Below are 12,189 nucleotides of genomic sequence, written 5' to 3'. Positions count from 1 at the left end.
GGACAATGGTAACAAAGACACTCTTCTGAGTTTGGCATGATTCTATCTCTACCATGGTGTGTTTTACAGCTGACAAAGACTCTTCTGTGTTTATTGAAGACGACGACCATTAGCCAATTTTAGCAAATAAATTAGAGGTATGTCATGGCACGCCACCCATAATTTTGTTGCCACGGGGTGGTTAAAGAAATTTAAACCCTAACTGAATCTTGATACTGTGTTATGAGGGAAGCAACTTTGATACATGTATGATATAGTGTACGAAAAGGATATAGACAAAAGGAAATGTGGACTCCTATCACAATCCAACTATATGCCTAAGAAATTTACCCTCTAATTCAAATTGAACAAGATCCGTGAAAAGGCAAGGTGTGGAAGCATAGGAATGCCGTCGTCTTCCGTGAGCAGCAGCCCTGCCTCCCTCTACTGCTCCATCTCTACCTGGGTGAGGCTTGTTTCTGGCGAGCTAGACTACCTGGAGATCAAGAACTTGCTGAAGCAGCCTGGCTTGGTTGCCTGACTGAGAACATCACCTCTATCTGATGTTGTCTTCTCTCACGTCCCGTAAAAACACTTGTGGCCTCCTTGTTGTGAGAGTGCACTCGAGGTAGAAGGGTTAGGCTTGGTTGGTTGCGAGGGCCTAGGGAGACTTCTATCTGGCTCACACGATGTTCCCTAGGTTCTAGTCGGGTGCGAGTGGTTTTCGCCGGTTTTCTTTAATTAACCGTGCATTGTATGATTTTTGGGTCCGGTTTTCCTTATCATGTGAAGCAACAACAAAATAGTTCGTGTGCACTTCCAGTCCATGTTTTCGTTAATGTGATCTGGCGAGCCTTTGTTCAAGCCCCAACGTATTATCGGGTGTGCTGATAGTGAACTCACATAAGATTTGGTTGAATGATCGCACCACGGGAGAAGAAGATGTTGCCGTACAAGCAAATTAAACGGCAAAGGGCATAATTTGCACGGCAAAATCTTCGCCGTGCAACCCCGCCCAACAAAGTCCGAACAGCAACGTTTGGCTCGGCAAAGCGGTCGTTTCCGTGCGTCTCACCAAACTGCACGGCAAAGCCTTTGCTGTGCATCATCCGCTTTGCCATGAGCCGCCCTCCTTTTCCGTGCGGCCCTTCTTTCCTGTGCGGCACCCTCTTTCCCGTGCGCATTTGACCCGCGATGCACGGCAAAGAAATTCAAGAAAAATAAAAAAGGGCAAGCGCTGGCGAGCCACCAGTGACGAGCCACCAGTGGTAAGCTGGCGGCAGAGGAGGGCGTCGAGGCGGTGGCTGGCGGCGGAGGAGGGCGTCGAGGCCAGCAGTGCAGCGTCGGGCGGAGTGGGGTTGGCTGGCGGCGGAGGAGGGCGTCGAGGCCGGCGGCGCGGCGTCGGGTGGAGTGGGGTTGGCTGGCGGCAGAGGAGGGCATCGAGGCGGCGGCTGGCGGCGGCGGAGGGCGTTGAGGCCGGCGGCGTGGTGTCGGGCGGAGTAGCGGCGCAACCGGGTGTCGACACCGGCGGAGCGTCGAGCGGAGTGTCGGTCATCCAGGCCGGCGAGTCCTACGGTGGCCGCGCGTGCGGAGAGCCACTCTCCTCGCCGGCGCCGCCATCCGCGTCGCTGCTCCATCTTCCCGTCTCCCTGAGAGCCACGCTCTCTGCCTTGGTGCGTTGTGCGTGTGTGTAGAGAAAATGAATAAGAGAGAGGGTGTGGTCACGGATGGGTGCTGGTGGTTGAGTGGTGGTGGTGGGCCCAGAGAATTGGGTGTGCCATGTCATCTAGCCAGGTGACTATCTATCTCAGCCATTCAACATAAGCGTAATCCTATGGCCTGTAATACTGCAATCTTTGCCGTGCTTTTTTTCAAAAGTGCTCGGCAAAGAAAACCTTTGCCGTGCGTGGTCTCTTTGCCGTGCGCTTCGGTTTTCTTTGCCGTGCGCCTCTTGTTTTTTGCCGTGCGTATTTCTTTGTCGTGCGTTTTTTGCATCGTTTGCCGTGCGACCATCTTTGCCGTCCGTTTATCTAAACTTTGCCGTGCGGCAAATATTTACCGTGCGTTGTACTGTGCCCAGACAGCAAAGCCGGCTTTGCCGTGCAAGCCGCGCACGGCAACGACTTCGCGGACGGCAGTGGCATTTTTTCCGGTAGTGTCGGCCACTCTTACATCAAAGTAACCAGAAGATTGAAACTAATTATGTTTTTGAATATCCCTTGCATATGAGGACTGGAGGCGATTTGCATACTGTTCATATCATGTTCCTACATTTTGTATTATCCTAATGCATGTCAAGAAAATTAAATCCCCTATTATCCTAGACAGATAACAACTATTTTAGAGGTCAGAGAGTAGCAACATTCAGCCACTTTGCAACAACAAAGAACTTGATGTAAAATAAATGTTTTACTAGCGACAACTCAAAACAACATGCATCTTTTCAGCAACTATTTCTCAGAAGATTCATAGTATTGACATTTTTTTTGTAGATATAAATGTACCATTATCCCCAAACACAGAGCAACTATTTTAGAGGTGAGACTAGTAACATCTAGCCACTTTGCAACAACAAAGAACTTGATGTAAAGAAATGTTTTACTAGCGACAACTCAAAACAACATGCATCTTTTCAACAACTATTTCTCAGAAGATTCATAGTATTGACATTGTTTTTTGTAGATATAAATGTACCATGATTCTTCTTAAGTCTACAAGCTCATCGGCATCATTGCTTAGCTCTAATTTCGATGCCCCACAAAACAAGACCATCCTTCCAAACTCCTCCTTTTGTCTCCATCAGGCTGACAGACACCTCACCATCATCACCTTCCTCATTGTAAAACTCGCCTAGCTCCACCTCCATCCAGCCATCGGCCCTTTTCCGAGGGAGCACAATGTCATTTGTGAGAGGTTCTGCATCAAGACGCGGACCAAGTAATGTAAAATGCCTAGTCCTTGATACCAATAGGTGTTTACGAGGCACTCCGTTATCTCCAACCTTCATGTATCCTTGGAGGCAAGTTTGCCGTGTTGATTCGCTCCCTCCAACGCTTATCGATGCCTCCTGAAACGGGAAATCCAGCTGGCTGAATCCGTCGTCTGCTAGCTTGAACACCATGTAAGCAGCATATGCTGAGTTTTGGGATAGGAGCATGCTGTGAATCTTGCCACGGATTTCCAGCCACCAAACCCCCCGGAGTTTAGCTGCTTCCTTGAAGCTGCCATAGAAGTAGAGGAAGGGGATATAACATATACATCTAGGAGAAACAATTTGGTGGAACACCATCAAATCAAAGTGATTGATACTTTAAAACACCCAAGATGCCAGTTGAGAACTCTCTCACCTTTTGTTTGTTTTGATCTCATCACAACCGAGGTTGATCCATACCCAGTAGTTCGGATTGTCGCCCCACGAAATATGCAGGGCCCTTGCTGAGAGCGTGTAGCACTTGGCGCCCGTAGCCCTGTCTAGACGCATGCTCTGCACCAAGAAGATGCAGATCGATCGATTAGCCAATTCTGAATTTCCGATCTAGCAAGAAGAAGCGGTCAGGAGTAGTGATGGAAGACACATGGGCATATGCACGTACGTACCACCAGTTTGCACGGGAGGAGGGCCGGTTCGTCGGAGAGGCGTCGGAAGAGCGCCTTCTTGGAGGGCGGCGCGCAGGGAAGCTCCCCTTGGGCGAATGACGGGAGGACCCGGGGCAAGAAGCGGGACCATACGGCGTCGGAGTCCGCGGCGGCGAGGAAGGCCCGAGAGACGGCGGCCGCGCGGCAGGCGTCGGGAGGCGTCGTGAGGGAGATCACCGCCGCGAGGAGCTCATCCGGCAGGCGCTCAATCTCGCAGGCGTCCGTCTCCATGGATCGTCGGCCCCTGTCTCGTTCTGCACGTACGTATGCAATCCTTTTATTTTATTTCAGACGGGGTTGGTGGCACTGATCATGATGATTAGAGGCGAAGGAACTGCGCACAAAACGCGTACGTCATACTATATTAATTGTTGGATATTAATTGGAATTAAGCAGTAGCAGCCAGAGTGCCCGGTGTGTCAAGGGGGAGCAAAAGATATCAGACATCTCCTGTTTACATGCTCCCGTGCTGGTGAGGTTTGGAAATCTATGGCTATGGGGCTTTCTGAATACATTGCCGAGATGGTTATAGTAGAAATGTCAGGTTCTACTATCATGGAAGATCTTCTCTGTAGATCGAACCAGAGGATGCCAATTCTTGGCAAACTGAAGAGAACGGAAATAATCGCAGTTTCTTGTTGGTATCTGTGGTGGCAAAGACGGGAGATCGTAAAGGGAGAAAATGTAAGAATCCTAAGTGTATATCCCTGGCTTTCACAAGCCTCACCTATTTATAACGAAAATGACTTTGCGTTTCATGTACCAGTATGGTCATCTAGTTTTGCCTTGCAATCACGCTGGCAATGATGTAGTCTGGTCATGCAATTTTGTCATGCAGTCACACATGTTGATGTAAGTTCACATATGCTTTTGGCACTATGTCTTGCGGAACCATTGCGTTTCCAGGAGAAACCACTGTCATAGATGTGGATACACTGCTGTCCAGCCGAATTGATATTTACTCAGATGTTCTACATACGCAATGCATCTAAACTGATTACCCAGCTCAGGTGAACCCACACGCTCGACTCTACACATTATCACGGGGCATTTAGTCTAAGTTGTATCACCAAAATTTCAGTTCATACCTTTCAGTTATGCTGCAATACAAATCAGCTATATATACGTTCCCTATGGGATTACAAACTTGATTTTCCACCATATCAGATATCGAAAGCCCGCAAGGTCCATATCACAAGCCATGTCACCTCGCTCGCTCAGAGTGTGCCGCTTGCCATGATTACAGGTCCAGTGAAGCTCAGCTCTGATTTGGCTGATTCCGCCAATAGTACGTGCAGTGGTCTGTGCGCCAGACACGGACTCATCTAAATGGATGTAATGAACCACGAGCTTCTTGGAACAACTACCACTTCGTACAGTCAAGCCCCCTTCCGTATGCCACTAGTGCGCAAATCCCAAGCTGGCCGAGGAGCTCCCCAGGTGGCTGGTGCTAATTGCCCGGAATTCACCTGTCATCAGCGCCAAGCTCTACAAATACCATCCTGCCCGCCAAGAGTGATTTTGACCACACATAGTCATATCAACACGAAGCACGGAGCAAATCATTCTCCCTGAGATGATGGTATGTCCAGGGTGCTTTGACTCATTGGCATTCTCAGTCACACACAGGGCGGACGTGTACCCCTGATGGCAAAGATCTAGACCGGGTCTGTATAAATAAGAAGAGATCAAGTATTAAGCGGCCAGTTGGGCTGACAGACCATTCCCACCGAACCAAGCCAAATTGTGCTGATGGGAAAATTATACTGTACAAAAAGTAATGTAGACATCAAAGTTTACAAACGATATTAGTACAGGTTGTCCTCTGGAATTTGTCTTGGATAGCTTCAAAATACAACAATTAGGTGAAAAGTAGCACACTGAACTTCTATTATTATCCAAGCTTCGGGACCAATGGACAGATTCTCACGCGCAGGTGTAGTCTAAGCTCCAATGAAGGATGTTCGAACTTCGAACGAAACAGTACGAGGCCAAATTGTCAGGTGGTAGACACAATCAGAATACCAGTGAAAACAACAAACGGTATTTGCCAGATTGAGTGAGCAAATCAACCATATGCAACAAAGAACTCCCCATGCCGAATCAAAACACAGTTCGTAAACCGACATACAGAATAGCGTAAACTATATAACTCTTCGTGTAAATGTGTGTGTATCTGCTATTACAACTGTGAAGAAGTCACTGCACTGCCTTCGTTGTCGATATCCATGAATGATATGGTACCACGTCTTTCAATCACAACCCTGCCATATAAGGACACCATGATTTACGAGTTTGGCATGATTAAAAAAATGAGAACAATGGTAACAAGTGTGTCATTTTCCTATATAAATAGTGGTAGTACCCATAGACATATCTTGTTCAACATGCAGTATGTATCTTATTCATCTGCAAATGCCTACGGAATGGAAGCTGGGAGGAGGTGCTTGTTCTATCTCGACCATGTTTTACAACGGCGTTTTTTACAAGACCTCTGACAAAGAATCTTCTGAGATTATTGAAGATGACCGCCAAGATGCCAGTAGTTCTAGGCGGAGCACAGACAATCGTGCGAGGAGACGTGCAGTGTATGACCTTGGGATGGCGATATGGGATTAGCGGGAACGATACGCCGGCTCTTTCCCTAATCTAGCTCGTTCCCGAAACAAAGCCACAAAACCCTAGATCGGTTCCCCAGTTTGATCGATTCCTAGAAGAAAATGAAGAAGACCAAGGTGCTGATCAAGATCAGCGCCCCCTCAAGATCTGATTCCGCTCGACGTTTTGATCGTTGGTGACTACAAAAAAAAACCCACCCTCCTCCCCAATGGTGTCTTCTTCCTCGACAACCGCAATGGCGGCTGTTCTTGGGGCGCCTCCCTCGGATAAAGTCACGTGGGCGAACTTCCTCCTATGAAGATGTTGTTCTTCCCGCCGTTCATGCTGCTCTTGTCTTGGGGCTGCTTGACGACTCCGATGCCACGGCACCAGAAACTCTTGAGGAGGAAGACAATGACAAGAAAATCAAGATGGTTCCCAATCCCCTCTATGGCATGTGGCTCGCCCGAGATCAACAAGTTCTGAGTTGGTTTCTCAAACTCCCTATCTCCCGACATCCTGTCTCATGTCCTTGGTGTCGAACATTGTGTTAATGTGTGGTCCTCAATTATGGAGCTTTTTTCATCGCAATCTCAGGCACAGCGTAGCTCTCTTGCCAACACAGAAATTAGATATGAAGGCTGACAAATTTATCCCCGCTGAATATAAATATACGGCATTGCCTCTTTCCATCAATTCGGACTTTTGGGATAATTTGCTAGTGCATCAATTCTATATGGTATCAGAGCCAAGAGGTCTCAAGTTCGAGACCTTCTCACACAACATTAAAAAACAAAGAAAAAAGAATCTATGGCCTACACCGAAACCCACGCTAAAGACTAAAATAGCCTAGATATGAGGGGGAGTGTTGAATATAAATATACTGCATTGCCTCTTTCCATTAGTTCGAACATATGTGATAACTGCCTAGTGCATCAACTATAGTTGAATCAATAATTTGCTACTTTAGCTAGCTAGTTAAATTCACTAGTGGCAGCTTGCGGAAGATGTTATATCCTATTATACTGTTCTGTTATATGTATTGTTGTTCTAGTGTATAAATTACTGTTCTGGTATAATATTGCTATCAAAATTTATAAAAAGCATCTGCTATTTTTTAAAATTTTCACAAACAAATAGTGGTATGTCACTGCACGCCACGAGTATTTTTGTTACTGGTGGCACGGGGCTGGTGTGTCAAATACACGCCACTAACGTTGTTTTTGCCACGCCACCAACAGGCTATTCTGCAGTAATGGAGGGATAAATGACACGAAGTAGCCACTAGAGACGGCTCAAAGAGCCACCGACAGGCTATTCTGCAGTAAAGAGGTGACAACTACATGGAGTCCACAGCTGAAGTGCATGGAGACTAGGGTCAGACAATGATAGATGTGTTATGAGGGAAGCAACTTGTGCATGAGTTGTCGCCACGGGGTGGTTAAAGAAATTGAAACCCAAATTGAATCTTCATACCGTGTAATGAGGGAAGCAACTTAGATACATGTATGATATAGAGTACGCAAAGGATAGAGACAAAATGAAATGTAGAGTCCTATCACAACCGAACTATATGCCTAACAAATTACCCTCTAATTCAAACTGAACAAGATCCGTGAAAAGACAAGGTGTGGTGGCATCAATCATTGTCTTACATAGTTGAACCAAGAACGGAAAAGGCAGGTAATATAGTTAAATGGTCAATTACCTTCTTGTCCCCATCAAATAGAGATGCGGAATGTTTCCGATGGTGGCAAAGGTAACCATCCGCTCAAGCCTGCAGAATATGATGCAACCGGTTTCGGAATCCGCCGAAATTGTAGTTAGATCATATGGAAATTATCAGTAAGGATGCGTAAGCCTGCATTTTACGTATGTGATGATACAGTCTGGTGAGTAGTTACCTGGAATTTCTGGAGTTCCAGATATGAATAATGCCATCTTCTGAACTTAAAATTAGATATGGAAGGTCTCGTAGGGAAACGACAGAATGAACAGGAGACATGAAAGCTCTCAATGTATGAACACATGTTTTTTTCTGCAAGTCCCATATCTGATTACATGAACAGAAAACGTGCATTATTTTCTAAAGGTAGTGTATTATTATAACTGGTGTGGTTACTAAAATAGTTTATTTATGAATGAAAATGACGTATATACCTTGGCAGTACAATCATTAGATCCAGTGATCAAATAGTGTTGATCATTACGTTTAAAGAATTCCAAGCAGTTTACTTTGTCAGAATGCCCAGAGAGTGTGTAGTTAGATGTAGGAGAATCAACGTACGACACCTAATCACCAAGCATTCGCAATCAGTGTAGCAGGTATCAAGGCTCAGCTTCATCAAATTTGGGTTTCAGTAAAAGAAAAGAGAAACTTAAACCTTTATTGTGAAATCATCTGAAGCAACAACAAAACAGTTCGTGTCCTTCGGGTTAAATACAGCAGGCCACTCAAGACAATACTGTACAGCCTCAAATGTTTGTGTGCACTTCCAGTCCGTGTTTTCGTTAATGAGATTTGGCGAGCCTTTGTTCCAGCCCCAAAGTTTTATCGGGCCAGCTGATAGTGAACTAACATACGATTTGGTTGAATGATCGGCCACTCTTATATCAAAGTAGTCAGCAGATTTGAAACTAATTATTTTTTGAATACCCCTTCCATAATTGTACACATGGATGAAACCATCAGATGTCGCAGCTACAAACTGTTGTTTTTGTGCAACAAATTTAACGCAATAAGCTGCAGGAAGGGCCATCATCTTATCAGTATAACAGTAGGACACAAAAGACATTTCTTGTTAGATAATCATATCAGAAGTATACGTTTTGTACCGCAGACTGTGCGCAGAGGGGCCATGTCCTGATAGTACATACACATGAATTTATTAGTTGAACTCAAGAAAAAGAAGGATACATTTTCATCTGCCAATAAAATGTAGTCTTTTCAAAAAAAAATTGCATATCTAGTAATAGCAGTGAAAAAACGATTCAATGCAAAAGAGAAAAAGAGAGTGGTTATTTTTAGACTACACAAAAAGGGGCCATCGCCAAACCAAAAAATACACCTCTTATGGGTAAGAAGTACTCCCTCCGTTCTGAAATAGTCTACATTCTAGCTTCAAAATTTGTTCTGAAATACTCTACATTCTAGCTTTTAGTCAACAACAACACTGAAAATGAAGTGTTTTTGCTCTCTTTATTGGTTGTTGTTATTTTCAATGTAGCTTTGATTGGTTGTTCACATATCTAAGTAGTACTAATAAATGCAATACTAGTTTGTCTCATTTTTTCTAGAATGTAGACTAAATCAGAACGGAGGGAGTATGTTCATATATAGATACGGAACTAGAAGTACATGCAATAATTATACTGAGAGAATGTGTTGACTTGCCGGCGTATCATAATTGTGCAGGCGAACCTCACTGTAGCGGCTTCCACTTTCATAACCTGTTAAAATCCTGTGTGATCAAAACAAAATTGTTAGCGAAGGATAATGGCATCACCAACATTCACTTGAAAAAACTATTAGACATTTTAGTGAATATAAGGTTATACACTCACAATCGGTCTGTTGGGTGTACATCCAGGGCACACAGTTCGGCAAAATCATTACGGCTCAAACCCACGATGATCTGATTTCAAGGAAACCTCTCGTCAACATTCGATAACTGCTAGCTCAAAGTCAGGATCTATATGTGGAAGCGAAAAAGAAGAGACTACCTTTGTAATAGGTGGGATTGCCTGCCACACCGTAGCACCATCCATGTAAAAGGCCAACAACAGCAGAAAGATGAGACAAATGAAAAGGAAACATATGAGTGTATAGATGCAGCTAACGTGGGTGGTAGATGGTATTTCAGTGCCACTTTGGAAGCCTCTTAGCATGCAATTAGAATCTTAGTTAAATTTAGACTGTTAAGATATTGGTCCAGTTCATCATAAGCCCCTATTACTAAACTTGCTCCAGTTCATCATATTTTGCACATATGTAAAAAATCATGTTTAAAACACTACAAGGATAAACTTCTACCCATATTCTACGTGTATGATATTTTCATAATTGGTTCATATGTATCAAGGCCGGTCGGCACCAGCTACATAAGACACCCTCTGTTTATAAACATAAGACTTTTTGGGAGTTCAAAATAAACTCCCAAAACGTCATATATTTAGAAAAGAAGGGACTATATAACAATTCTTTGCGTAAAATACATTATGACTTACTAGAGAGCATGTAATCAAAGTTTCTTACTTTGACTACTAAAATACATATAAAAAAGGGTAAATTAGTAAGCTGGATAATAGTATAAATATATTTGTCCTAAACCATAGATGTAAAATTCTTTTTCCTAATTTTCAATTGCATGTGTAGGAAAATTTATGGCAAGGATACATATTAAGGATCGTTCAATGTACAAAAGTCATTTTTATCTAAAATGTAGGGAGTAGAAACTTATAAAAAATAGTTCTCCTTGAGAAAGAGCAAGACATGCAAATTATTTTGATGGGCAAATATTTTGAACATATTTAACTGTACAACAAATTTTCGATGTATTTTAATAGAGAAAAACTATGGTTTCTCGCTTGATATGCATCAAATCACCCAATTAATTAGTTGTTATGGCCATTCTGTTGCTGCCATTGAAAAAGTAGTAGGGCAAAGACACAATGGACGCATATTGGCCTTTTTTTTATCTTTTTGAAGATTGAGTATCAAGTGCCGTAGCAGCTTTGGACGGGAAACAGTGCGCACAAATGTTTCTTAAAAATATGAACTAACTTACCGGAAATGGTGTCTCTCCTTGGCGAGTAAAAATACCTTCCAGTGCCAGCTCATGCACAACATTCCCCATCTCTTTGGCTTCCTCGAAAAATTCATTACACTCAGACTGATCTTTAAATGTCACGTACCTATCCCCCGATATGCTGCATTCAAGGAACACTCCATCTGTACATCCTACAACGATAGTGTGAGTGGATTTGGCATGCAAAATACCGCCTTTCCGCTTGAACCTAAATGCCACGTGTTGGTCTGTATTGTTTACTAGCTCGAGTGAGGGCGACTGGAGATGGACATTATCAGGTAGCCTGCCGGGGCCTACGATCACCTGCATCATATGAAATTTTACGGTTAATGACCATCTTGATTGGAAATTTTCTGTGCTACAGAACAAAATACATAAGGAATAACTGGGTAGGCAATTAAACCTTTGACAGGTAGTCAACTTCCATCGATTTATCCGGAGCAAACATGTTAGAGTCCTGCATGCAAACCAGTATGTATGATAAGTGTCTCGTCAGAATTAATGAAAACTATAGCGGCTGGATATGTGTACCCTTCTAGTCCTATCTAATCTAATTTTTTTGATAACTCTCGTTTACTTTTGTGCTTCACCTCAAACATTAAATGTTGGATAACTGTTGGTGTATCTGTTGGGCTGTCCTCTTGTTCTCTGTTGTGGCCCATCTGGCCATAAGGTGCTTCTATCTCTGTAACCCTAAGAAGAGAGAGTTCCTCCCTGCAGCCTCCTTCTACCTCAGGTTAGGCCCTCACCTCTATCCACATGGTATCAGAGCAAGGGGCAGTGAGGGCAGCGACGGGAAGGACTGCTGATCTGGAAGCCTAGTCTGCTGTGGCAGCTAGGAGGAGGAAGAGGAAGAGGAAGAGGAAGAGGAAGGAAGCAGGCTGCTGCGGCGGCAAGGAGGGCAAAGCAGTGACAAGTAAGGAGATGAAGAGGGCATCCTGCGGGTAAGCCCTTTGGTGTTTTTGAGAGGTTAGTTTGGTGTCAAGCATGGGGGACAACGGGGATTTTGCCAAGGCTCTGGAGAAGCTAGCAGAACTTATCACTACCAAAGGAGATGGAGGAGGATCTGCTGGAGGGGGAGCAATCATTCCCCATACCGACATCGGTCAGAAACTTGAGCTGCCGGCGAATGAAATCAAGTTGGAAGGAGTGGCCAACTATCTCCGGT

At 44.2% G+C, this 12,189-nt stretch overlaps 2 protein-coding genes across 4 annotated transcripts; both read right to left on the bottom strand.

Moving 5' to 3' along the window:
* Positions 1–2,378: 2,378 nt before the first annotated feature.
* LOC124693443 (F-box protein PP2-B11-like) lies at positions 2,379–3,867 on the bottom strand. 2 transcript variants are annotated; one of them, XR_007000021.1, is made up of 4 exons: positions 3,577–3,867; positions 3,327–3,463; positions 2,650–3,200; positions 2,379–2,460 (listed from the first exon to the last, which is right to left on the bottom strand). XR_007000021.1 is itself a non-coding variant. In XM_047226920.1 (3 exons), the coding sequence occupies exons 1-3, from the start codon at positions 3,844–3,846 to the stop codon at positions 2,708–2,710; spliced, it is 900 nt and encodes a 299-aa protein (XP_047082876.1). In that variant the 5' UTR covers positions 3,847–3,867; the 3' UTR covers positions 2,542–2,707. The 2 variants fall into 2 exon arrangements, 1 of the variants encoding a protein (XP_047082876.1); XM_047226920.1 differs by lacking the exon at positions 2,379–2,460 and having other exon boundaries at positions 2,542–3,200.
* Positions 3,868–4,900: 1,033 nt separating this feature from the next.
* Positions 4,901–11,468, bottom strand: LOC124693442 (coatomer subunit beta'-2-like). 2 transcript variants are annotated; one of them, XM_047226918.1, is made up of 11 exons: positions 11,425–11,468; positions 11,001–11,324; positions 9,937–9,957; positions 9,778–9,848; positions 9,608–9,674; positions 9,040–9,076; positions 8,598–8,956; positions 8,374–8,505; positions 8,118–8,266; positions 7,922–7,990; positions 4,901–5,284 (listed from the first exon to the last, which is right to left on the bottom strand). In XM_047226918.1, exons 1-11 carry the CDS (start codon positions 11,446–11,448, stop codon positions 5,104–5,106), a joined length of 1,434 nt encoding a protein of 477 aa, XP_047082874.1. In that variant the 5' UTR covers positions 11,449–11,468; the 3' UTR covers positions 4,901–5,103. The 2 variants fall into 2 exon arrangements, with proteins under 2 accessions (XP_047082874.1, XP_047082875.1); XM_047226919.1 differs by lacking the exon at positions 4,901–5,284 and adding an exon at positions 5,529–5,879.
* Between the last annotated feature and the right edge of the window lie 721 nt (positions 11,469–12,189).

This window comes from Lolium rigidum, chromosome 2, assembly GCF_022539505.1.
Source record: "Lolium rigidum isolate FL_2022 chromosome 2, APGP_CSIRO_Lrig_0.1, whole genome shotgun sequence".
Classification (NCBI taxonomy): Eukaryota; Viridiplantae; Streptophyta; class Magnoliopsida; order Poales; family Poaceae; genus Lolium; species Lolium rigidum.
This window is presented reverse-complemented; position numbering and strand designations above follow the sequence as displayed.